Consider the following 27,194-nt stretch of genomic DNA (forward strand, 5'->3'; position numbering starts at 1 on the left):
AAAGAGAAGGTACCTGTATTGGGGAAGAGAATGATATTATGGTCCAGTTGATCCTCCACTGGGATTGTCTTTAACTTTAAAGTTTGAAGTCTGTGACTCATTTTTATTTAAAAAGTGCCGTTTTTAAACAGATTCATCTATTTTACAGGTTACTAGCCTATTAATCATGAATACTTTCAACTCCATCGAATTACCTTTGACTCTAAGTGCTATAGTCTGCATATTCGTGTCCCTCCAAAATGCATATGTTGAAATCCTAATACCAAATGTGATGGCATTTAGGGAAGCCTCTGGGAGATGATTAGGTCATGAGGCCTCCAAATGGGATTAGTGTCCTTATAAAGAAGGCACAAAAAACCTCTACTGTCTCTTCTGCCATGTGAGGACACAGCAAAAAGACGGCGGTCTATGAACCAGGAAGTGAGTCCTCACCAGGAAGTTAATCTGCCTGTGCCTTAATCTCAGGCCTCTAACCTCTAGAACTGTTGAGAAATAAATTTCTGTTGTTTATAACCCACCCAGTCTATGGTATTCTATTATAGTGGCTTAAATGGGCTAAGACATTTGGGTAATAACAAAATGACTCTGATAACTGGTGGTTTCGATTTTATGAGCTGATATAAGCTAAAGAAGGCTAGTTCATTTCAATGGGAAAATAAAAAAGCTTATTAAACATCCCATTACATACCAGGTACTAAGCTACTACTGAACATTAACCATAGTTTATATAAACGACAAAGTGCAGTTTGTGTTTGGACCACTTCTTGATGGACGGTAGATGACTCAACAGGAGAAACTAAGAAGGCAGCCTCTCTTTGTCTCCGTATGTTCTGGCAAGATCACAGCTTTGTCACAAACTGGAAAGAACTGGGAGATACTGTTACTGGATTGACCTCTACAACTCAGTGGATGGTGTTCCCCTTTTCCCAAATTATCTCCTCCAAATTGAGACAGCTTAGAGGAATTAAGTACCAGGGAAAAGCTATGGTAGTTGTTAAGAGCAGCTAATGACATGACCAGGGATTGTTGTGGAAAGCAGGAGAGGGCACAAGCTCTTCAGTCAGAGAAATCTCAGATCAAATCCCAGTCACTGACCTTTGTGACTTTCAGTGAGTTACTTAACCCCTCTTGCATAAAGGGGATGAAAGAAGGAAGGTTGAAAGAGTTAATGGAGATGATATATGTAAAGTGATTAGCACAAGAAATTGTTGGTAGTAATCGTTACTGTTAGGAAATAATACCAACTACTACTACACTCGGGTAACATAGAATATTCCAAAGGGTCTTCATAATAAGATCCACCAAATCTCCTGTCCCCCTACTCCAAACCCCTCATACTCCATAAGCCAAGATGAAGGAGAACACAATCATAATGAAGTGACATTTATTAAGCACAGCTCCCAGCTGGATGGATACCTGACCCAAACTGAGTCACTCGGATTCCCAGAGTCATTCTGGGTGAGTTACAGGGAGATGAGCTGTGAGGTTATGTTGAGTTTGGGCTGGGGTCCCGGCAGTGACGAGCCGAAGCCACTTGCAAGCTTGGCAGCAGAGAGGCCTTGAGTCAGCAGAGAAAGCAGGTCTCAGAGAGAAGCAAGAGAATGGAATAGACTCCATGAAAAAAGCAAAGACAGAAACTATGAAGCCTGAGAGGTAGATACGCACACGCACACGCACACGCACACGCACACGCACACGCACACACACAATCCACATGTTGATTCTCACTTCTCCTGAGGCTGGGCAGTATTTCCTGAAGATTTCCTTGAAGGTTCCCCTGTCCTTACAGCAGACCCTTCTCTCCCTGAGTTATTTTGTAAGACTTTATGTTTCTTTCAACAGGAGGGGCCATAGGCTCATAGTACTTCTTCACAACCTCAAGTGATGTAATTTCAGAATAAAAGGGATAGATAGCACTGTGGTTAAGGTGAAGCATGAATCAGAGGGAGGATACAGGATGTAGACATGCAGCTATAAATGATGGCAAAACCTCAGCATCCCATATTCTAAATTTTATTATTTCCAGAGACCCAGAAGTCTCTGACAGATAGTGAACTGTCATTTAAAAATCTGAGCAAGAGGCAAGCTACTACGTGAGCAGGCCTGCATTCTGTACCTCAATGGGGCTGTTATTAACTGTTACTACTTATATGTTTGTATGTATATATGCATTTATATATTTATATCTTACACATTTTGTGAGAGAGATGATACCCTCTAAGAGTATTTGATAGTGTGAGGGATTTGGGAAGGCCACAGATCTCTCTCTCAAGAATGTCTCGCTTCTAAGGCACTCTTTCAAAAAACCTTGGCTATGAAGGAAAGGAGGGAGGGTGGCATCTGAACTTGGGAAGACTTCTGGATCTTTCCTTGAGACAAAATCATATGTTAAAGGTGAAATTTGTTCCCAGATTCTAGCACTGTTCTCTTTTCATTTTTCTTCCCTTTCCTAAGTCACCTCTGGCCACAGGACCCTCCTACTGCCTACTTTAAAACCCACTCAAGTCTACTCTTTCTAAATAGTACCTAATGGTCTTCTCTTCAATTAAAATATTTATTCTTGCAAAGCATGGCTCTCATTTAGCTCTTGAGGTATACGAGAAATAATTCACATTAATGTGTAAAGGACTATTAAGCCTAAAGATGATGCACTATTTCCATTGATATTCGCATTTCAAAAAATGTTTGTTGACCCAAAAGGATATTTTTATGCATTGTAACTGGCTGGTTTGGCAGATAATTTTTGATCCAAGGGTCTTTCCAGGACTTCCTAAGTAACACTCTACCTCCACTAAAATGTAAGTTTGACAAAGGCAGTTTATCTGTTTTAATCATTGCTGAATCTCTAGAGCTTAAGACAGTGCATGGCATAGTAGCTACTTAATTAATGTTTGTTGAATGAATGCATGTGGTAGGATTCAAGTCCAAGTCTGGCTTTAAAGTGTAATGTTTTTCCTATTATACCAAACTGTCTCTTTCTTACAAATAACCACTTCACTTACCTTATAGTAAGAGGAAAGAGAAAAGAAAGGAAAAAAAGAATGGGAGAAAAATAAATGGTACTAAAGTGAATAAAATGAAACTCAGACTCAGACATCAGCTGTGATACGGTGTGGCCCCATGCGCTTTTCTTCCCATGCAAACTAATAGTTTTGTCAGGGTTCCAGATGTTTCCTTTCTGAAACTGTTTCTACTTAATATCTTTTCCAAATTTATATTATTTTTATTATATTTGTGATTATTTTTTAAACTATGATTGTTAAAAAAAATTTATTCAGTGGAAATTATCAAATAGTTGAAAGAAGAAACCATAACCCAGATCTTGCCACCAAAATTTAACCACTCTGAATTCAATCTCATTACATTTCCTTCTAGGTGTCCTATGCATGTATTTTAACCTTATCTATGATCATCTGGTATATATAATTTTGTATCCTGATTTATCACTTTTCTTCATTTTTAATTTCTATCATGTTCTGATATTACATGATGTTCAAAGTAAAATTCTCAATTAAATGAAGTGAGATTTTGCTGCCAATTGGTATTAAAATTTCATGTTCTTGCATACTGATTCCGTGATGAAAGAATTTTAAAATTCCAGTTCTTATCGTTGGCAGGACACAAAAGATTTTTACAATTCTCTTTCTGTTAAATAGTTTTAAGACTGCAAAGAACCCAGAAAACATTTAGTTGTGTTCACTGATAAGGCTGAGCAAACCATCAATCTCTAACCACTTTCCCCTCCAGGTCTTGCCAGATTATGATCCCTGTGGGGAATTAATAGCCAAAAGAGAACAACTGCCTTGGACTATAGAGAGGTGAACATGCACAAATATAAAAAAACTGGAATGAAGTTTTATATATATATATATATGTGTGTGTGTGTGTGTGTGTGTGCGTGTATATATATACACACACACACGTACATATCTAATGCCGTCTTCATCTAGTAAATAGAATCATTCCACAAACTGATAGGTAGATTATTATAGTATAGAGGCAGTTTTAGTTGTATTGCTGAAAAGGTGCCAAAAGATTTAGAATATACAGAATTTCTAAAACCAGCAAAAGGAACTATGGTGTCGTGACTACACTAAGACTTGTTGAACTTTTCTGCCATTTACTAGCTATGCAACCACGAGTGATCAAAAACAAACAAACAAACAAACAAACAAACAAACCCTGTTCCCACAGGATGGGAAGGGATATTTTTAAGTATGAACCATGTTACAGGCTCCTTGATAGATGTTTTACAAACATTATTTAATTTAATCCATATAATGATGATTTGGGGTTGGCAAGTCACTTATCCAGTTTCATTCCCCCTTCTTTACTTTATTGTGGGTAGCAATATGCCCATACTAAAACAAAACAACATAATAATGGATTTACCAGGCATTCCTGCAGCTAAGGCTGGACACAGTTCTAAACAAAATAAGTGGAAGTAGAAAGATGGAGCTTCCTAGAAAGCTTTCTATACAAAAGGCAGACTGGCAACCACCAATAATTCAGGCAAGAATATCAATGGATGCTAAAACTGGAGGGTGAAAGTTGATGAGAAACAGGATATTTATCAGTAGTAAAGCATGTCCCCCAAACAATAATACTTACTAATTACAAAGAGAAAAATAGTTAACTGTACAGTGAAGTTTGGCAGATAACATCTTAAACAAATGATCAAAATTAATATCACTAATAATGAGACAAAGAGATGTTATGTACTGCCTAAGATGATGCACTGTGAGTAGGACAGTACTTCTGTGATATTCCTGCCAAAGATGTCAAAGAGGTACAATCTGAACCTAATATTGAAGCAAAATCAGACTAGCCCCAGTTGAGGGGCACTCTACAAAGTAACAGACCTATCCTGTACTCCCTAAAAATCTCAAAATAATGAAAGACAAAGAAAGACAAAGGAAGTAGTCCAAATTAAAGGTGACTGAAGAGACATAACATCTAAAGGCAATGCGTAATCCAGGATTGGATACTGGATCAGGAAAATATTTTTTTCCTCAAAAAGGAAATTAGTAGGACTAATGGCAAAATCTGAATAAGGTCTATACATTAGATAATTATGTTTTCAGTGTTGATTTCCTGGTTTTGATCATTGTACTATGTTAAGAAAATATTTTTGTTAGGAATTAGACACCGAAGTATTTGAGGGGTAAAAGGAGATCATGCCTGTAAATCCTTCTCCAGATGGTTTAGGGGAAAATATATATGTTTAGAGGGGGGGAAAAAAAAAAGATAAAAAATGTTAACACTTGAGCAATCTGGGTGAAGAGTATATGGGAATTCTTTGTACAATTTTTACAACTTTTCTGCAATTCCGAAATTAGTTCAAATAAAAAGTTAAAAGAGTAAAAGAGTGGGGGATAAGTATCAGTTAATAGATAACTTTTGCCCTTAACATTTGCCCTTCTTCCTTTCCAGAATATGGATGCAATGCTGGAGATGAAGCAGCCAGTGTATAACCACAAAGATGAAAGCTTCAAGCCAAGGATGGCTGAGCAGAAAGATTCCAGCTTAGATCCCAGATTGCATCTTAGAACTTCTTTATCAGTCCTGTGCACTGTCTACCTCCCCAACTTGTTTAAGGCACTCTGGTTTTCTGTTGCAAGGCACGGTAATCACAACTGAAACAGCCAAGTTAAATAATTTGTCCAAGGCTACATAGTCCAAAAGTGACAGGACTAGAATGAAAACTCAGGTCTGTCTAGATCTGCAAATAAAACATCTCTTTCTGGTCTATACACTTTTCTGAAGCCCACACTTCTCTATGGAAAAGAAATAAGAATTTCTAGCACTCCAGAATGAGATTACATATGGGAGAGTACTTTATGCAGGACCTGGCACAGAGGACAGAGACTCAAGTGTTTGCTGAATCAGTAGTTCAAGAAACCAAGTACATCTGTTCTCAGTATTCTGCTATACGGAGCTATTTTTAAGTACTGAAAAAAAAAAACCTGTATTTATGTGGGTGTAATACTCTAGTTGCAGATATTACTCAGCAGTTTCATTCAGTTTCTTGGATCTCTCTTCCCTCTTTCCCTTCCTCTTCTTTGCCTCCTCTCTTCTTCATGGAAGTCCTTCTAAAACCTTCTTTATCCATCCCCCTGCTCCTTCCGAAAAAAAGAAAGGGGCTGTGGATGGATCCCATTACAAAGGCTCTATGAACAAAGTGTCTCATTCTGCTGGGGAAGCCAAGAGTTAGCCAACAGGAAAGACCATCCTTCCCAGACTGGCAGGGGAAAATCGAAAACAGGGAGCCGGAGCCTCTGGCCAGAGCCGAGCAGCTCCCCAGAGGCCAAAGTTCTAAAAGCTCCAGGCAGAAGAGCAGAAAGTGCAGTAAGGCATGCAATCCGGGCCAGGCCAAACCTCTCAGATGTGCAACTCTTCTGAAGCTGAAAGAAACAGCAGAGTACGGAATCACTAATTTCTATTAAAATAAAATGTTTTTAATATGTAGTATTATTGATTTGTTTTAAATGGTATGAATTTTAAGCTTTTAAAAAACAAAGATTTTGATATTGTACCATGAAATCAGTACCAAACTATCAGTAGTCATTTTGCTGACCCAGATACCAGAACTGGACCTAGATGGCAGCATCCTCACAGGAAGGAGACTGGCTGTGGCAGTGTTCTTCTGAGACCCCGGATTATGAGCTATTTAGGAGTTACTATTCACATACCTAGGAGATAGAAGTTTTAGGACTTGGGTCTGGGTCACTTTGGATCTCACAGATAGTGGCCCTGCAACAGAAAGGCCATGTGTATATGTGGGTATTGGAGGTGGGGAAACAGTAATGAGGAGAGCTAGCTGGAGCTCTTCTAGCTCTTTATACTACCCATAGCCAGTGTGGTGTTTGTGAGATCCTGGGCAAAGCAGCACCGGGAAAGATGCAGGCCAAAGAGAAGTCCTCTTGCATCTCTGTGCTCATGCTCTCCTTATTGTCCATTCATCTGCCATGGACTCCTGAGCTGCTGACAGAGAATTATGTCCACACTCAACTCCCTCTTCTTTCTTCAGGCTGCCCACCTATGCCAATTCTGGACCTTCCACCTAATATCTGCAAGTTACTGAGCCCACCTCAATTATCTGTGTGGAGTGTTCACAATCACAGGCATTGGCATCTAATAGTCGACTTCATTAAAGAGCTGGAATTGGGGAGCAAGGGGACCTTGAGTGGGCTGGCTTTGAAAAGACCTGCTACCATCCTGCTATTCTGGAGGTCCAATTGACTGTACTCCAATCTCAAGAGACAGCCTACAGAGGGCCCTGCCACCCCATCCCTTGACATGTACTTACTTGGGCCATGTACTCAAGCCAATGACATAGATCAGCTGTTACTCACTCCTGGATCATGAAGGTGACAATGACTCCATAATAAATCATTTTAAGCTTCATAAAATCTTGGCATCAGCCAGTAATGTGAACTTGAAAGGATTTGGTCTAGCTGCGGAATGGGACAGTAAAAACTTCAACCCCATCCTGGCTATTTGGGACCTGCCTGTTCAGCTAGCTGAAGGAGTAGAACAAGAGAGTGGGGGTGGAGAGGTGACAGTAGCATTCTCCACAGGGGGTAAGAGTGGCAGGGCCTGGATCTGATGAATTTTTCTCTCAATAAAAAGATTTATAAAAAGTCCTTTGGAACTGAAAATGAGATTTCCTAATTTAGGTGTGTCATAAGTAAGCAATTCTGCTTATTGTATTTTCTTAAGAACGGAAACACAACTGTACTATACTTTTTTAAGACGGTGTAGATATAGCTTTGCTTGCAAATATAACTACAGGGCAATGTAAAATCACTTTTATTAAATAATGCAACATGATCTTTTGAAACCTTTGCAAAGCAACAGAACTGATGCTAGCAATATGTTAGTGGCACTGCTGGAAAAATATTTTTCAAAAAAAATGGCAAGCAGTCAAGTCCATTAGGGGATACAGCAAGCATTTATTGTTTTCGTATCCTGATAAACCCTCTGCTGGCACAGTATTCTAGCTTTTCTTTTAAGTCTCTATTCCCCTGTTCTTATGCTGTATGCTTTGAGAAGAGGAGAGGACATCAACTGCTTGCTTTAGAGGTGGGCATGCGAATCAAGACCAAGTAGAACATCTCACACCATGAACTACAGGAACTGGCTCAATGCTTGGGCACATGACCCAATCAGATCCAGTAAGTCATAAGGAGACTTTTGCCAGGACTATAAGGAGAGAGGTTAGGAGTCTTCTTTGATGAACTTGGACCTGGGAGATGATAGGACCGCAGGTACTGACAGCCATCTTGCCCCTGTATGGAGCCAGAGAAAGATACCAATAAAAAGAGCAGAGTTCAGAAATAGTAAAAGCCCAGATCCTGGGAGGAGATTGTCTTGATGCCCCAGATTAAGCCATATCTAAAGTAACAGACTTTTCAGTAACATGAGCCAATAAAGTTTGAGTTGAGTACTACTATAGGGTAATATTTTTATATGTTCAGTTGTTAAGAAATTGATGATATACACAAAAGATGGTCTGGGTCTCCACTCTAACCTGTAGTGTGTACTTACCATGTTTCATGTACTAAAGTACTAAGCACATTAAAGCTATTATCTAATAAAGTCCTAACAACCACCACATAAGGAGGGTTCTATTATTGTTTCTTTCAAAACAGGTAGTACAGGAATTTGAACCGTGGACTCTGGAGCATGTGAGACTGACTTACTTGACTATTCTGAGTCCTTGCCTTGGTCACATTTCATATTTCCTAAGAGAGGTGGCTGTCCAACATTTTAGACTCTGAATCTTTTCAAATGAAATAGGAAGTATAAACAAATGAAATGAATCTAATGGAACAGGATGGGGGCCCAGGACCCTCTTTCTTGCACCCTCTTCTACCGAGGAATTCCTAGGGCTTTAAAAAATATTTCAAAAAGCACTTCATGGAACGGAATGAGAAAGGATGAGGAATACCTCATCTTGTATGGAAGAATTTCCAAGATATACTAAATGAGATTAAAAGTAAGGCATAGAACTGTGTGTACAATGTGCTACATTTATTTGCGTTAAAAAGAGAAATTATATATACATATACGTATATCCGGAAGGATGAACAAGAACTGTTGACATTAATTGCCTGAGCGCCCAGGGAATAGCAGGGAGTCTTATCGCTATATACTCTCTTGTACTTTTTATTTTAACCATGTGAATATATTACCTGTCTTAAAAAGAAGGAAAAGGAGGAGGAGGAGGAGGAGGAGGAAGAGGAGAAAAGAACCATGCATTAGTGTAATGAATCACAAACCAAGGTGAGCTGCCCACTGGGAGGTTGAGATGGCTCACCCAATAGGCTGCAATGTGACCCTAAAAATATAAGTCCTTTCTTCCAGTCGTTTATCTTTACATATGACTAAATGTCAATTACTAAGTTGGTCAGTAAAGATCAAGAAAATATTCATAAACTAAATTTAGTTAATAAAATTTTCTGAGGACCCTGCTTCAGACTTGATTAAGTCTGGCTGCCATGCAACACTTAGCAACCTGCAGAATTTCTGATCCCATGCGCATAAGCTGAAAGTGGGAATTTCCTCATTTGGGGAATTCATTCATCCATTAAAGAGATAGCAAGTACTTACTATGTGTCAGATATACTGTGCTCAGCACTGAGGATAAAGCAATTTACAAAAGGACTAAATCCCTGCCTTTATGAATTTACATTCTGGTGGTGGTAGGAAATAGATGAAAAGTAAGATAAAGATGTAAGATATATACTATATTCCACTAATCCTACAATAAACATTTTTTTTTCGCATTTTAAGACACTTGAAACTGAGATGCATCTGTTGGTAGATGGCTTCTTACAACCCAGCAGGGTTTTGTTTTGTTTTTCTCTGAGGTACACTTGATGGAATCTTACAGCTGATGAAATGTGGGAAAATATATATGTAAGATATATATGTAATATGTTACGTATTACCTATTATATAATATATATCAGACTGGTAGGTGCTACAAAGAAAAATATGCAGAGCAGCAGAAGAAGGTGTATGAGGAAGTTGCAACTTAGGACAGTCAGGAAAGACCTAGGTAACATCTGAGCAGACTTAAATAAGGTTAAGGAATAAGCCATTCCTCTCTGTGGTTGGAGTAGTAAGCATCCAAAAAACAGGATAGTACAAGTGCAAAGGCCGTGAGGCAAGAGTAAATTTCAGAAACACAAGGAAGCCAGTGTTGCTGGAGTGGACAGAATGTAGCAGGAGATGAGGTCAGGGAAGCAACGGCAGGGCTAGATTATACAGAGACTTGTAGACCTCCTTTCCACCTAGTGCAAAGCCGTTGTCTTGAGTCTAGGAGATCATATAACATAGTACATAAGAGCACAGGCTTTGGAGCCAGGTTACCCATTTACGTCTCAGCTCTGACACTTTCAGGCTATGTAATAATGAGCAAGTTACTCTTTGTGCCTGTTTGGCCATCTGTAAAATGAAGCTAATAATACTACCCACTTCACAAGGTTGTTGTAAGGATTAAGTGAATTATTTTATGTAAATCACTTTGACTATATCAAAGCTAGCAAATATGTGTTTGATATGGTTATTATTGATTGATTATAAATTTCAATTACTGCCTCATCATTATCAGTTTATTTTGCTGTGTGTTATTTGGTTAAAGTTTAGTAACATATAATCATATCAACAATATTTTTGGACACCGATTTTCCAGTTTTAAAAATCATATGTGATGTATTTCAAACAAATTATCATCTCCACTTGTACTCCTAAGCAGGTATAGATAATACTCTACCCAACCACCCCCAACTTAAAAACAACCTTGTGCAATGATATTTCGTGGTTACATTGTTGAGTTTGCCGCTAGAGAGTAAGAAAGGTTGGGGAAAGTGGGGCCACTGAGGAGAGCCACTGAACTAGGGGATTGTAAGAAAACCATTTTAAAAATGGATTTGAAACCAACGAATTTTGCTAGTTGCTCTACTGTCAGGTTTGGCTTAGGAAAAGAAAAATTATTTTTATTTACTGAAGTTAAAATTTTGGATTATGTGTATTTTAATGATTCATGGCATTCTAATCCTGAGTGTTTAGATTTATAAAAGTCATAAATATAATCATCTAAGTCAGGGAGTCACAATTTTTTCATGTTTTCTCTTTCCTTATCTAAGAAATGGTTCTTGACCATCTATCATGTTAAAAGAATTACACTTGATTAAAGAGTACAAACAGGGACAGGACATGGTCCTTGACTTTTCTCTATAAAATCAGTCGAAGCAGATTCATATGGAATCCCTTTTCTCTTAAATAAGGAATCTATTTCATAGCTGTTCCATAGTGACAATGCCTCTGTTCCCCTTTCAGATCCCAACTGGGGGGAAAATTAGCCACTGTACCCACTGACTCTTCTTGAGCCTAGAAGTAATGGGCAGTTCTACCCTTTCCCAGACATCAGAAGAAAGGCAAGACCGAGAAGTCAGAGGGAAGTCTGGGGGGTCTGTCTTCATCTCCTCTTCGCCCAACTGTCCATCCCTCCTGCCCATAGTCCTTCCTGCCCAAGAATGCTGTTAGGGAAGAAAACATGCAAATGAAGGAAAAACTCATAGTGACCTACCACACTCATCAAAATTTAAAACAAAGCGGTGCATTTTGAAAAAGCCAGTGCCTTAAAACAATTTTGCTAAAATGTCAAGACAATGTTTTTATTACCAAATAATACATATAATAGACATTCATGAGCCCTATTCCATCTCAGAGCTTTATCCCTGATGATGGGGTAGAGTGGGGCACAGGGAGGTAAGGAGAGGCTCAGGGAGGGGTGAAGCTTAGGCACTAGATAAAGTTCTTCCCACACATTACTTGGTAATAAAAAAGCCAAGCCCTGATTGGTTACTTTTTTTAGGCTGAAACAAAATGCCCCCATGGAAAATGTCTGATGCAAAATGTCAAGTGTCTAGTTTTAAAGCAGGAGACAATGCTTACTGCACAGTATTTTTGGCAGTATGATCCCCACCGTTATCCAAGTCACTCAGGCTTAAAACTATGACAGTAGGAAAGGATAGTCTTTGTGTTATGTATTATCTACAACTCCATCTTACAGATGAAAAAAAGGCCCTCCTCCTCAGCATAGTAGTCATATATCCTTTAATGTTTTCTTCATTTATCCATCAATAGCTCCTCTTATGACATAGTGCTATGTAACAGAGATACAAAAATGAACATCATAATCCTGCCATTAACAGTTTCGCTTAACAAGCATTTATCGAGAGTTTGCCACCTATTAACAACCAGCAAAGTGCTAGATAGATAGATAGATAGATAGATAGATAGATAGATAGATAGATAGATAGATAAAGAGGTAATTTCAGGGAAAGCTTTCAGAAGATGCCAAAGTTAAGTCTTAAGGAACTAGCAGTGGTTTTCTTGATGAAGAGGAGGAAGAGGAAGGGCATATACCCAGAGTACATAGGGGAACCAGAGGCTGGAAAGATAGGCAGAAGCCAGAACATAACAGGCCTGTATACCAAGTTAAGAAATTTGGATTTATTATGAAGAGAATGGGCAACCACTGGAGGATTTTAAGAAGAAGACTGTTACGTACAGATGTTTTGTCATTGCTAGGCTCACCGGAGACTGGAATGGAGGGAAATCAGGGCTTGAATAATTACACACTAAGTTAGGAAGCTATTGTCATAATATTGGTGAAAAATTGAGAACATAAACTATCTCAGAGGCAGAGAGGATGGAGAGCCGAGGTTCTAACTGAGAAATACTGTATTCTATAAATTGACATAAGACTCGACCACTAGACATATGAGGGTGACATACAGAGTTAAAGAGTCTTCCCAGCTTCCTCCTACTAGCTTAGGCAATTATTTGGCTAGTGGTGCTATGGAGCGTGGCAGGGCACAAGAAGCATATTGATTTTTTTTTCTTTAAGGGAGCTGGGGAATCTGAGAGCTGAGGGGCATCCAAGTAGAGAGGTGTATAAATCAGTTGGCTAACTAGACCCTACGCTTTTTAGGCTCAAGAAATTTACAAGACAACTCCAGAAGCCTGTGTACCTGGCAATCTCATTTTGAAAGGAACAAGGCAGGTGGATTTGGAAAATAAATGACATATTTATGAAAAAAAAAAACCCGCTGAAAATGCGGGGGTTGATAGTTAATAACAAAACATTATGGTACTAGCTGCCAAACTGACACTGCAGATCCAAATATTTTCTCTAGTAAGCTAAATGCGAGTTCAATTGGTTTCCTCCTCACATCATTAAAAAAATAGCGGTCTACCTGGTGTTTAGATCTAGGAATTCCTTTTCGCAGGTTTGAAGAGCAAGGTCTGAGAAATGCGCCCTCCCGTGGCAGTGGAATGAAGGGGCTCTAGCACCTTTTTTATCACTAAACAAAGCCCAGTAAAGAAATGCAATTTACAGGAAGCAAAAAGACACAACGCTCTTTCTGATAAAGCGCAAAACCAAGCGAACCCTCCCAAGGGCCGGAACCCCTTACCTGTCACGTCGGCCGAAGGAAGATCTCACTTTCGACTCAACAAATTACGACCCCCAGCTTTGATAGCTTGCAGTACGTCCCGCTCCGCAAAAATTGAACACCCTGCAAGCCAAAACACGTAGACAAAACACAAAACTGCTCCAGCCGGCAAGGCCCGGCTTCGACCACGTGGGTGTTTGAGGCCAGCGGGAGCGACACGCGAAGGGAGGGAGCAGGAGGCGTGTCCCTGCGGAGGGAGGTGGTGCCTCGCAGTGGGCGGGGCTTGTGCGGACCCGGGCTACCCGCCTCCTCTCGGCTGCTTTCCCCCTTTGCCTTCGCCCTTCGAGCCGCCACGTAATGCCACGTCCCCCGCGCATGCGCATCTCGACTGCTGGCCGCGGCTGTTTCCGGACTTGGGGGGCTGGAGCGGCCGCCAGAGTAGGAGGTGGAGGTGGTGGCGGCGACCCCGGAGTGCAGAGTGCGGGCCTGGGGGCCAGGCCCTGCATAGGGCCCAGGAAGTTTTCTTTTCAGAAGGGGCTGATAGAGCCGGTGGCCGAGCGGCAAGATGAATTTCCTCCGTGGGGTGATGGGAGGTCAGAGTGCTGGACCCCAGCACACAGAAGCCGAGACGGTGAGAGGAGCCGCGGGTCCGAGACTTGGGAAGGGTCCGGGTAGGGACGGGGGCGGAGGACTCGGGAGTCCAGAAGTCACCTCCCGTGCCCCACCGTGAGTCTACATGCCGCTTCCCTCTTTGCCTCCCTTCGTCTCCTGAAACCTCTGAGTTACTCCCTCACGCCCCTAGCGCGACCCCCCACCGCGGCAGCTCGGCCCTGTTGACGACACCCTGCGCCCCAAAGCTCCGCAAGCCCGGCGCAGAGGGTGGTCCGTAGGCAATGCCGCCGGGGAAGGAGTCAGTCCCGGGCAGAGGTGGCGCGACCTGTCTCCCACGCCCCTTGAAGCTGTGGGCCTCTCTCCCTTCTGCCCTTTCGCCTCTGTCTCCACTGGCCGAGAGGAGCCTGAAGGCCGGCTCCCTGTCTCGCAGTCTGGAATGGGGCATTAGGGAAAACTGGATTTAAAACCCAGCTGTTGAAGAGAGCATGTGGCTAAGAATGAAAAGATAGTTTGGGGCACAAAGCCACCTGCTCCTGTCCCATCAGCCGGAGGAAGGTCGTTCTGCCAAGTGTTATTAGTTCGGACGATGTTTTTCGGACTTAGGCAAATGTATACTATTTAGGGAATACTTGGACGCTGTAGGAGTCTTTCGCGCTCAAACCGCTTTAGGGTCACATCCCCTTCTCTTCCTTTCACTCACTGCATTCAGAAGTCAGAATTCGTGGTATCACAATGTGCAGCGTCACTTTTAAAAAATTGTTAGCCACTGAAAACAGTCTGATATATAGTTGGTTCGATTTTAGGTTTAGGATAAACTTACTTTTAAGTTTGTTTAGAGTCTATTGGAAATGTGTGTGACTTTTTTAAAACAAATTTTTATTTGAAAATAAATTTAGATCTACAGAACAGTGACAACATAGGACATTTTAAGATAAAGTTTGGGTAGTATTCGTAGACATAATTGAATGTCTGTGAACATAGGTGCCATGTTCTATGTTACTGGTATCTTGAAGAGAAATAACTTACTGATCCCTAACCACCCTGCAAGATGGGTGATAGTATCCTCACTTTACAAATGAAGAAATGAGGTTATAGACACAGGCGTGTACATGCAAACGACTGATAATTTGGCTTCTCTTCTTTGTTCTCATGTGATTACAAGGCAGCGGAGCTGCTCTATCAGAAGACCATGTTCTTTCCAGATTGCTATAATCAGAGCCCACCTCTTCAGCTTTTTGTGTGCATGTCTGATAGTTTTTGTTTGGGGCACCAGTTTTAAAGTGTGGTTTACTAGAACTTGTTTTGTAGTTAGACATTGATTTGAATCCTTGCTTTCCACCCCTAATTGGATTGGACAGGCAAATAATGGCTAATACCCTATTGAGTAGAATAAAAATGCCTGCTGTTGTGGGTATAATGAGGATTAAATGAAACAAGAAATATGAAGAGCCTGGCACTCAGTATGTTCTCAATAAAGAGTAGTTTTTAGGGGAAGAATACTCTTTTTTGTTAAAATTGGCCTTGTCACAATGACTTCTATAGAAAAGGTGGGGTGCAGTTAATTGAGTATAGAATTTTAAAGCCAGGAGGCCCTTTGCAGCTCATCCAGGTGGAACCCCCTCATTTTACAGGTTAAAAAACTTAGGCACAGAGCATTTGAACAACTAGGACAGTTATTGTGGAGCTGAGACTAGAACACTTTGATCTTGCCATAGTGAATGGAACAACATAGTTTTATATTATAATTTCAAAATGAAGCTCGAGTATCACTTGTGTATGTTGTATAAACTGGAAGGAAAGTGAGATTTCTTGTTCTTGCCTAACTTTGAGCATGTATACTCAACATTGGAAAAGTAATTTATCTTTGGAAGAGAATTAATAATTTACTCTGTGTAACAGTGTGGATTAAATTTAACCATCTCATTACATCAGGAAATATAACCAAAAAAGGGGTCATGGCTCACTAATTTAGAAATATCTATAGGGCATCGGAGTATGTAGTACAGTATTAGTTGTTTTAATTGGTGAATTGATCTGGCCTGGATATTTAAATTGCCAGAGCTTGAAACCTCTAACTTTTACATTATCATGTTGTATTTTCTAGGGTTTTTTAATATCTGCAAAATTAAATTGTTTTCACGGTTTTTTGTTTTTCCTGCTTTTCTAACCTTTTTCCAGTAGAAAGCCTCTTTTCTTTGTCTAAAGTCTACCTGTCCTTCAGATTCATCAAAAATACATTCCCTAATCTGTACTCCTTCTTTTCCCAGCCGAACTGTAGGTAACCGCTCATCCCTCTGAGCAGTCTTCACATTCTAACTAGATTGTGCATCTCTTAAATTTTCTTCCGTTTATATATGTCTCATCTTTTCTAGAATCTTAGGTGTCTTTTGGGCAGCTTTCATATGTATTTTAATCTTTATTTTTCCATAGTAAGATATTCAGTAAAAATGTTAAACGAATTATAGTGTTATATGAAAGAAATCACAGATCTGTAATCATAGCAGCTTACAAATTACTAGGTGCTAAAACAATACCTTTTAAAGACTGTAGGAATCAAAGTTCTGGAATGATTGTAGTCCATTATGTCAAACTTTTTACTTAAGAAGTTTTTCAGGTTTGCTGTGTATCTTATAAATGTGAGCGTTATATTGTTGATTGTATATTACTTAGCTTTTCATAGTCTCAACAATAACTTTGGACTGGTATTAAGATGTTCTTCAGAGACAGTAATAAATATTTGTATTTGTATCATATGATAATTCTGTAAAGTTCTGAATATTCTAGAATTTTATCCATTTTAAACTTTTTATGTTTTGGAGTCAAATACTTTTTAATTTGATTTATCTTTTAGGTAGAGAAAGGTACTGATTTCTGATGATTGAAGCCTCCTAGCCTTTGACATACTTTGCTGGGTACAAATAAACACTAATTATAATGAAAACCCTACTCACTCTTTTGAATATTTGCTCAGGTTTAATTTTCCGTCTACCTTCCGACTAATACCCTTTTTAAAGGCAATTTGTTGAAAATGCGAAGACAAATGTTAACTACATTAGATGATAAATCATAGGGGGGTTTTCCTTTTGCAAGTTGTATCCCAAGGCATGAAAGTTGGCTAAAGTCCATAAAAACTGTGCAGAATTAGCATACCGTTAAGGCATCTCTTTTCAGACCAAACTTTGAGCAGCTGGCTTAAAAGGGTTAACAGTATAGACTCAGCTGTGCTTTCTTTTAATAAAAATTGAGTGTGCGCTTAAATTTAGACATAGTTTTGGTTTGGTCAAGCACATTTTACACTGTTACTATAAATGTGTAGTCTGAAACTCCTATTTGGGTTTGGGTTTCATATTCTACATTATAATCAGGTCAGTGTCATAACTGATATGTGTTTTCTCTCTTGGCTCTCTTGCAAAAGCAGTGTCAGAGAAAACCATAATAATGATTTGTGTTTGGTCACTTCTACATCCAACCAAAGATGTCTCATATATTTATTAAGTATTGTCAAAAACTACATGACTTTTTTGAAAGCTAATCAGATTACTTAGGGTAGTTCTAAAAAACTGGTATCATTTAAAGTTATATACCCAGCATTACCAAAGTATATCCCAAAGAACAGGAGTAGAGGTATTTGAAATAATTTTGTTATCAAAGAAGGTTGCTGTGGGATGATCAAAAACAAAACAAAACAAAAACCTAATATTTATACAAGATTTATTAAGCACTGTGTTATGTTTTCAAATATTTTCAGGATGGAAGTAAGTTATGTTTGCCAAATTTATTTGACCAGACCCTTTTTTACCCCTCCAGGAAACCATGTGGGTCTAGTGTTCTGAGGAACATACTTTGGGAAAAATTATCCTTGAGGATTTAGTTGTAAAGGAATGCTACATTTTAGAAGCACTTCGTTATCTTCAGCCTTATGGAGTTCATGAAGTATTTCCCTTTGAATACCTAAAAGAGAAAAGAAGTCCTGATGCTTTATGGTTTGAGAAGTAACTGTAATCATTCTTGAATCTGATTATCTTTAGGAGAAAATAGAGGAATTTCTTATGAAAATTTGTTGATAGCAAATACCATTTTTCTTTTCATATATTTACCTCCTATTATTTATACTGCTTTGTCTGTTTTCTGTTGTGGATATCAGACAGAAGGCATGCTTATTTTTTTACCTCAGGCAGAAATGCCATGAACATTTTGTATAAAAAGTTACCTTAAATTTGGAAACTTTTGTAGAGTTTGACTTGGAGTTGCTAGCATTTGTGATAGGTTATTTGGTAGACAAGTTTCATCATGATGCCTTGCTTAAAAGGATGTCCTTTTGGAAATTATTCATTTCTTAGAGAAACCATGGAGAATAAATGGAGCAGTATTTTACATAGGTTGACTTATTGTAATGTAATGGAAATTGTAATGGAATTATATGGTAATTGTAATGGAAATAGATTGTGTTGGATTCATTGCATATATATGCAGAGAGACTGGTTGATTGACTTTTTAATGTTCCCACTTTTTTTAGATTATAATAATCTGAAGATAAGGCTAGCTTTTATCTTTTTGTAAAATCTCAGTTATAGAGTTCAGTTTAAATCAAGTTAAATCTCTGGCTCTTTCTTGTATTCTAAAACAGTAACACTTTTTATTCTAGTTAAATAATATAAATGAATTAACTGTTGGTTAACATGAATTATTTTAATTCTATGGTAACCAGTCATGGATGGGGAAGTTTTCTTCAAATTAAGGTATAATTGTTTTAAGCTTCATAAAGGCAGTTATATCATCAAATAATTTGGTATTAGGTGCTTCATAAATTTTTTTTAATAAATGACTGAATGGCTGAATTTGATTTTTTTCATTGGCATTCCTGTCCTTCATTTTTGCATGTTAGTTACTGAATACTAAAAAAATATGTATTTATATTAGGAACTGTGAGAAAATACTACATACTATATTGTGTCAGTGTCCGTTAAATTTTAAATGTTTCTTCAGCATTCTGGTTTTATGGCACTTTTTTTCCCTTTTTACTTTTCAGTGGTTTTTCATTTTCACATTCTTCATCTCACTTTTTCTTTCCTAGCCACTCCTATTCTCACTGCTTCTTTTTCTGTCTTCTTTGTGTATCACTGAATAAAAAAATTAATGGCACCATTGGGTAGCAAAACAAACAAATATTAAAGTCAGGTTATTAGGTTGTAATTTTGATCATGAATTACAATTTACTAGTTAGTGGAATTATTTGTCCTTTTTATGTTTTTCTTGAATCTCACATGGCAATTACTAAAAACAAGAGTTTTGATACATAATCACCTGCATGAAAGCCTTTTTATTTTTTTAATTACACAAAATGGCAAACAATACTAGTAAAGTTTAAGGCCTCTTTGACTACCATCTTCAATTTCAGTTCTCTTTACAGAAATAACCACTATTCTTAGTTTGGTATAAATCCTTCCAGACCTTTATGCATAATCATGCATTTGTGCATGATATAGAATTATATATTTGTATAAGCATATTTATCTCTTTTTCATAAGCGATATAGTTTATTTCTTATAGCTTACCTTTTTCATTGATTGATATGTCTTAGAGACTTTTGCATGTTGAAACAGCTGCTTTATTAGAAATTATTTAAAATACCAAATTTTCAGTTATTTTTATTAATTACACCATACTGTCTTCTCATAGACTATAAAAGCATCTTTAGAAAAGGATTCATGTCTAATTTCTCATTGTGTTTCTCTCTCAGAGCATTTAATACCTAATTGGCATACTATAAACGAGTTGAACTGCTGTCTCCTGAGTTTTTTCTTATTATCCCTTCTTGGTCCCTCTAAATGAAACTAACTCTGGATTAAATTTTACTCAAATATATTTTTTTCTCTTTAGAACTGTTTTTGTTACTATATAGTATTCTGTTGCTTAATGCACTAGTCACAAACTCACATCCTTTCAGTAGGGTAACATCATCATTCAATGAAGCAGGTTGGGTTAGAGAAGAGAGCAGAAACTTGTGGTCAAACTAGAGCCTGCACATCCTGACTTGAGGGTATATAGTTAGTGCTCAGCTCTAGCCAGTTGCCTCCAGAAATGTAGGCCCAGAGATCCAATTTAACCTTGTGGTTAAGTACTCAAACTGCTTGACTTTGAATCCCACCCCACCACTTACTAGTTTTATGAACTTGGACAAGTCACTTACCCACTGTGCCTCTGTCTCCTCATCTCTAAAACATGGATAGCAGTCGTGCTGATCAGGTAGGATTTTTGTTAAGATTAAAAATTAAAAATATAAAGAACTTTAGAACAGAGCTGGCACATAATAAGTGCCCCCAATGCGCCATATTTTAAAAATTCTGAGATGCACATTAACATTAAACATCTCTGATATCAGATTCCATCTTGTAATTATAATTGGTAGTATTTTTTCTTGGTGATATATTTACAAATTGGTGGATCTTATAATTGATGGCTTCTTAAATTGTATGAAATATAGTGTTAGCTATCATTAGTTGTCAAGCTGAATTTTCTCAAGAAAAGGTAGGAATCTGGTTTTTTATGTGAAATCTTTAGATTTTGAAATGTTGGCTTAAAAATTATTTTATACACTACATTACATTGTTCCCCTATTTACCAAAAAAAAAAATCTTGCAGTCCTATAGTTTGCAGTCAGACTAGCATTTTTCTGCATAGGAGGCAATGTAGGATAGTAGAAAAAGTATGGGTTTTGGAGTGAGATATCTGTAGCTCAGTTAGAATATAAACTGTGCCACCAAACTGGCAGTGTGTTTTGGGATTCATCGCTTATTTCTGAGCCTAGTTTCCTCTTCTGTAAAATGAATTTATTAATTTAAGTATTGGATCAGCTGCTATAACAGAGGCCAGAAAACATAGGTCTAACCAGGATCGAAATTTGTTTTTCTCCACTAAAAGTCCAATTAAAAGGCAATCCGTATGGTAGGGTAATTTTCCTCAGGGTGGTCTAGGGACCCAGGTGCTGCTTTTTACTTTGTTCTTCTTTCCCCTAGGATGCAGCTCTTATTTTAATTGTTAAAGGTGCCACATGACCCAGGTTCAAATTTTATGCTGAGGGAAGGAGAAAGAGGAATGAAGAATACCTTCCTTTTAAGGACATGACCTGGAAGGTGTACTAACAACTCATTGGCCAGAATATAGTTACCGCCTAGATGTAAGGACGTCTTGGAGAGTAGTCTAGGTGGACAGCCATGTACTCAGCTTAAACACAGAGGGTTCTAATAACTAAAAGAAAGAGAATGGATAATGAGGCAGTTGTATGGCACTAAGTTGGTTTTTCAAGTAAAGAATAAATGAAATAATAGTCTTTGGGATCTACGATTTCTGAATATAAGTTAAGCATAGTTGTGCTACAAAATTTTTGCTTGGTAAATATCAACTGAAAAATGTAGACCTGTGTTTGGCCTAAAACATGCTACAGCTTTGTAAGGTTTGGAATATATATAATATGTTTTCCTTTCATTTGGTTTCAGTTGTCTGTAAAGAATAGCAACATAGCACTTTATTATGGAGAGATGGCTTATTTAGAAACTTTAACCATCTGGAATATTATCAAGAGGTAATAAGGCTTTCACATGGCAAAGCAGAAGTTACAGAGACCCTGTGCTCAATCTTGATTTCAAGCTTGAGTAATTTTTAGCTGTTAGACATATTACTATCTACCTTAATTGTCAAATTTAGTAGAAGCAAATTAAAATCTGTAAAATTTGAATGGTCTGTTAAAAACCTAAATAACGAAAGGAGAGCCAAAGGCTGATAGGATAGAAGAATGATGCAAAAGAAAGTTATATAACCTTGGTAATAATAAAGTTTGTTAATATTTATTGAGTATACGTACTAGGTATTGTGCAAAGACATACTCATAACTTCATTTACACCTAAGATATACCATTATATGATATTGGAGAGGACTTAGGTTTAAATGCTTAAGAAAGCTTATAATTATGTTTTGTTTAATAAAACAGAGAAGCTAGTAATTAGTTTTAGATTACTATCAGAAATCACTAAAATGAAAAGACCATTTTAGTACCTGATAGAAGGTATCCGAAATAGCTCAGTCATGGTTCTGGATAAATGTGTTCTTATATTCATTTTTGACTCTCATTGGTTTGCAGTATCATTAACTGATTTGAGTTAAATTGTCTTAAGTCGCTAGAGAGAAAGTTCTGATTAAAATCCCCAATTGGGAAGAATATGTACTAGCCATTAAGATCCAAGTTTAACAGATAAAAAGCATGTTTATATTCTTTAAAATAGTCTTAATATATACCCAAACTCAGGAATGAATAGATTTTATTTCTACAAGTATAAATAGTACACTTTGAAATAGTGATTAATTTTAATATGTTAAAGGTACATTTTGTAATTACCTAAAAAAACTAGTGATTTGCTTATTAATCAAAGCCTGTTGAAGTAGATACTTTGAACTCGTTTAGAAATATGTTTTTTTGCCAACAGTTTAATCTTATAGTTTCTTATTGTTTCCCCACATTATTTTAGATCAATCATCATTCCCAGAAATAACAGACATTTAAAATTATTGTAAAAGGAAAAGTTCATGTTTTACAGTCTCCTCTGGTGTATTGTTTTAATAAGACAAGCATATATATGAATTGTGTAATGTAAAAATTATTTTTTTGGTTCATAGATGTCTACACATTTTAAAAAGTTAGACTAATTTTCTTATTCTGATTATGAAATGCTATTTTCTACATTAAAATATTTGTAAACAGTCATAAAGTAAATCATTTCTGTGCCTGAATTCCCCATATTGTGTGATGATACTCATTCTTAATTTTTGACTTGAGTGGCATTTTTAATATTCCATTCTTAAGTATCTGTCTTAGTCTGCTATACCAAAAATACCATAGACTAGGTGGTTTAAAAAACAATTTATTTCTCATAGTTCTGGAGACTGGGAAATCTAAGATTAGGTCACAGGCAGATTCAGTGTGTGCTGAGGGCTTGCTTCCTGGTTTATACCAGCCATTTTTTTTTCCCCCCGTATCCTGATATGGGAAAGGGGTAAGAGAGCTCTCTTGGGCCTCTTTAATGAAGGCACTAATCCCATGCATAAGAACTCCACCCTCATGATCTCATCACCTCCCAAAGGCCCACCTCCTAATACCATCACATTGGGCATTAGGATGTCAACATATGTGTTTTGGGGGAGATATTAACATTCCAGTCTATATCAGTTTTACTTTCAGAATTGACTACTTTTTCTTTTGTGCCTCTGCCTAGCACATACTTATATACTTTTAACGTATACTTTATTTATGTGACCGTTTGCCTATGCAAGCTCCTTGTGGCTAGAGACCCTATCTTTATTTTGGTTAGCACAAGAACAAAAACATGAGTAGTCACTGTGTTTATTGACTGAGTAACAACCGTATATTCTAGTCTTAAAAATTTGTACTTTATCCCATAGGCAGCAAAGAGCCAATTGATATTTTTATTATGGTAGTTTATTTTTATCAAGTAAGAGCTAATTTCATATTATATTTTTGATCAGTAGAATGAAAATAGCATCTTTAAAAGTTCAGTTGGACATAAAAATATCCTAGAAATTCCAATAAAACATAAACCATTTCACTTTATTCCATTATTGCTCTTTTCTGCTTATAAAGGTAATGCCTGTTTATTATAAAAATTCAAACATCAGAAATAATGTTGAAGATGAACATTTCCAGCAACCCACTAAAAGACGGTATGGTGCATAGTCTTAATTTTTTCTATATGTGTTCACATGGTTTATTACTGATACAGTTTTAAGCCTAAATGAGCTCATGTTAAGATACTATTTTGTTTTCTTTTTTTCACTTAATATTTTTTGGGCATCTTTAGATGTTAGTATATATGGGTCTGCTTCATTCATTTGATCAACTGCATAGTGTATGTGTACCATATATTCACTGTTCTCTACATAATGGATTAACCTTTAGATTTCCTTTTTTTTTCTCTTTCTTTCTCAATAAACAGCAGAAATTTATTGCTCACAGCTCTGGAGGCTAGAAGTGTGAGGTCAGGGTGCCAACATAGTTGGGTTAGAGTCCTCTTCCATGTAGCAGACATCTTATATCTTTACATGGCAGAAGCTAGATTTTCTTTCTGGCTATTAAAAATACTGCTATAAAGAACATCCTAGTATATAACATTATGTAGTTGTGGGAGTATTTTTAAAGGATAAATTCCTAGGGGTAGGACTGCCTAGTTGAAAGAGTATGAACATTTTAAGTTGTAATGGTTTTTGCCAAATTGCTACTTTTTTAAGTTCCCTTCCTTCTAATAGAATATAAGCAAATTCATTAATTTATATATATGTCTATTTTGGATAGTTCTGTTCTAAAAATCATTTTGTTGAAGTACATGTGATACGTAAACCTCAGCCTGAACACACCCATGTAACCAGCACTAAGATCAAGGTCTAGAACATTACCAGCACACCTGAAGTCCCCTTTGTGCTTCATTCAATCACTGCCCACCCCTATGAGTAGCCACTATCCTGGCTGCTAATAGCGTAGATTAGTTTGGCCTGGTTTCTTATTTTATAAAAATGGAATCATAGTATATTGGTACTATTTTAATTTAAAATTTTTGTAAGTCTGATAAAAATAACCTTATTGCTCTTTTACCTTGTATTTATCTTAGTAGTGACTGAAATGATTATTTTCGTGTGTATCTAAAAGCTTTTTTTAAAAAAAAAAATCAAGGCTGAAATGTTAGCATGTTAGAACACAAAATAATACTGAAAATAAAAACAACTCCCCAAACTCTAGGATTATGATCATCTCCAATATTTCCCAGCATCAGATAGCTTTCACATTTCCACATTCAACAAATAATGATTGAAGAGATTCCAGATGTGGAAGTTCATATTTTAACACCAGTCTCTCTATACACCAACCAAAGATGAGGCTGAGGCTGGAGCTCAAGTCTTGCACGGTACTGGGACTGAGTACTCCAACGGAGATGGGAATCCCAGGTCTAGAGCCAAATCTAGGGTTAGGAAAAAGCAGAGAATACCTACAAAAGATCTCCCAGTCAAAACATCAGCTATAAACTGCCTAGAAAAAAATTAAAGACCCAAGTAGAGGAAATTACAGTCATGCTTATTAGGAAAACTATTATTTCGCTTAAGAAATTTTTAAAGCTAGGTAATGAAGTTCATGTTTTCAAGAGATAATTGTGTAGTTTTTGTAATGGTAAAAAAAATTACTGTAAGAAAAGTATCAACCAGTTATTTAATAAAGAAAAGGTTGTATTTTCATTTTGGAAAGTCAACATAATTATTAGGAAAGTAAATACAGTTTCAGGTAGGAATAATTTCTAAATGTGAGCAGTTAGAATGAATCACATCAAAAAGTAAAGCTAGACTTGGTTATCATACTGTATCTGTAACACGAAGATATGCAAATCAGCACAGTAAAGACTTAGAATCCTGCAGTGCAGAAACCTATTTAATTTTGTATAACCTTGTGTTTCCCACTGGTTCTGTGATCATAGGAAATCTATTAATACCTTCTGACACTAGAAGTCTGCAGAACATAATTTGGAAAACACTACATATGTTTAAACACTTAATTCAGATACAAAGGGTGCAAAAGTTTGAGTGATATACCAAAGCTTTATTTATAGATTCAGTAAGAACTGTCATTAAAGAATGAATAAGAACTTATAATAAAATAGTAACTGTTAGCGCTATAAAGGGCCTCAGTATAGTGGTTTTAAAAACTGTTCTTTATCAGATGTTCTCCAGATATTTTCATACAGTCTTTGGCTTTTCATTCTCTTAACAGTATCTTTTGAAGGGCAGGAATGATGAAGTCTAATTTATTATGTTTTGTTTTATGGCTTGTGCTCTTAGTATGTACTTGAGAAATCTTTGCCTAATTAAAGGTCACAAGGATTTTCTCCTATGCTTTCTTCTAGAAGTTTCAGTTTTGAGTTTTCAAATTCTTTTTTAATGAAAGTTTATGTACACACAATTTGGTACTTCTGCTGGAGTAGGCTCACGATTTACATATGGTTTTACAACTTGCATTTTTTTCACTGTTTATTAAATCAGTATTTCCATGTCAGTACAGGTATTTCTTTTGAGTTGCTGCATAGTATTGCACCAGAGAATATACCACAATTTATTTAGTTTTTCTTCTGTTGCTGGACAGTTTCTAATTTTTTCCTATTACAAATGATGCTTAAGACATTTTAAAATTCAGTTCAAATTTTAATTTATTAAAAGCTTTATAAAATAAATATTTTGTCCTTGCAGATTATGAGGCACACTCAAAACTTAAAATTTTTGGTATACACTCTGACTCATTGTTCAAATATAGGGTGAAGTTATGATGTAAACAATTATTATTGTAAAAATGTTTAAGTAATTTCATATCCTCTACCATAACCTTAATGGATTATGTGCCTCTCTTTCTTCAAACAGTCATAAGAGGCACGTTTAGAAAGCTCTGGTTCTATTAATTGCTCTTAATTCTTCAACTAATGTGACTTATTTTATTTGACTTTCACCACTTCCACTTTTCAAGTCTCTGAAAAATATTTAATCTCTAATGAGATTGTGATATTACCTAGTTACTTAGATTTGTGAAGGACCATTTCCATGACATCCCATTTGTTCAGTTTTTGGGTTTTGTTTTTGTTTTTGTTTTGTTTTTTTCAAAATTAAGTGGTATAAATTTGAGGAGAAACTTCATACTTCTTTTTTGTTCTTTTTATTCTGTTAATGCTATTTCATTTTTCCATGACAGATTCAAAAGCTTTGTGACAGAGTAGCTTCATCTACTTTACTGGATGATCGAAGAGATGCTGTGCGTGCTCTCAAATCACTGTCTAAGGTCTGTATCACTTTATCAGTTATTTAGTTTATTAGGTTGGATATTAGTTACTTTAACATTTTTCTTTTGTGCAGAAATATCGCTTGGAAGTGGGTATTCAAGCTATGGAACATCTTATTCATGTTTTACAAACAGATCGGTAAGTCTCTTTAATGATTTTTGTCCCTAATTTTTCTTGAAATTTTAATTAATTGGTTTTAAGGTCACTGTTTAGGAAATGATTGAAATATTAAGG

General features: G+C 37.0%; 2 protein-coding genes across 6 annotated transcripts in view; one reads left to right on the plus strand and one right to left on the minus strand.

Annotated features, from left to right (window-relative positions):
• G3BP2 (G3BP stress granule assembly factor 2) overlaps positions 1 to 13,690 on the minus strand; it is a 67,832-nt gene extending 54,142 nt beyond the window's left edge. Inside the window, exon 1 of one of the 2 annotated variants that reach the window (XM_039845477.1) lies at positions 13,494 to 13,690. The gene's annotated coding sequence lies outside the window, so the exon portion shown is untranslated. The remainder of the gene's footprint in view (positions 1 to 13,493) is intronic. The other variant, XM_039845479.1, reaches the window with a different exon arrangement.
• A 106-nt stretch (positions 13,691 to 13,796) lies between these two features.
• The window catches only part of USO1 (USO1 vesicle transport factor), a 67,903-nt gene continuing 54,505 nt past the window's right edge, over positions 13,797 to 27,194 (plus strand). For 2 of the 4 annotated variants that reach the window (XM_039845473.1, XM_039845474.1), the window contains exon 1: positions 26,913 to 26,959. In XM_039845473.1, the coding sequence (XP_039701407.1) occupies positions 26,916 to 26,959 (44 nt within the window). In that variant the 5' untranslated portion in view covers positions 26,913 to 26,915. Of the gene's footprint in view, positions 14,104 to 26,872; positions 26,960 to 27,033; positions 27,099 to 27,194 lie in introns of those variants that run through there. The other 2 variants (XM_039845472.1, XM_039845471.1) reach the window with 2 other exon arrangements.

This window comes from Pteropus medius, unplaced genomic scaffold (assembly GCF_902729225.1).
Source record: "Pteropus medius unplaced genomic scaffold, Ma_sr-lr_union100, whole genome shotgun sequence".
In the NCBI taxonomy this organism is placed as follows: Eukaryota; Metazoa; Chordata; class Mammalia; order Chiroptera; family Pteropodidae; genus Pteropus; species Pteropus medius.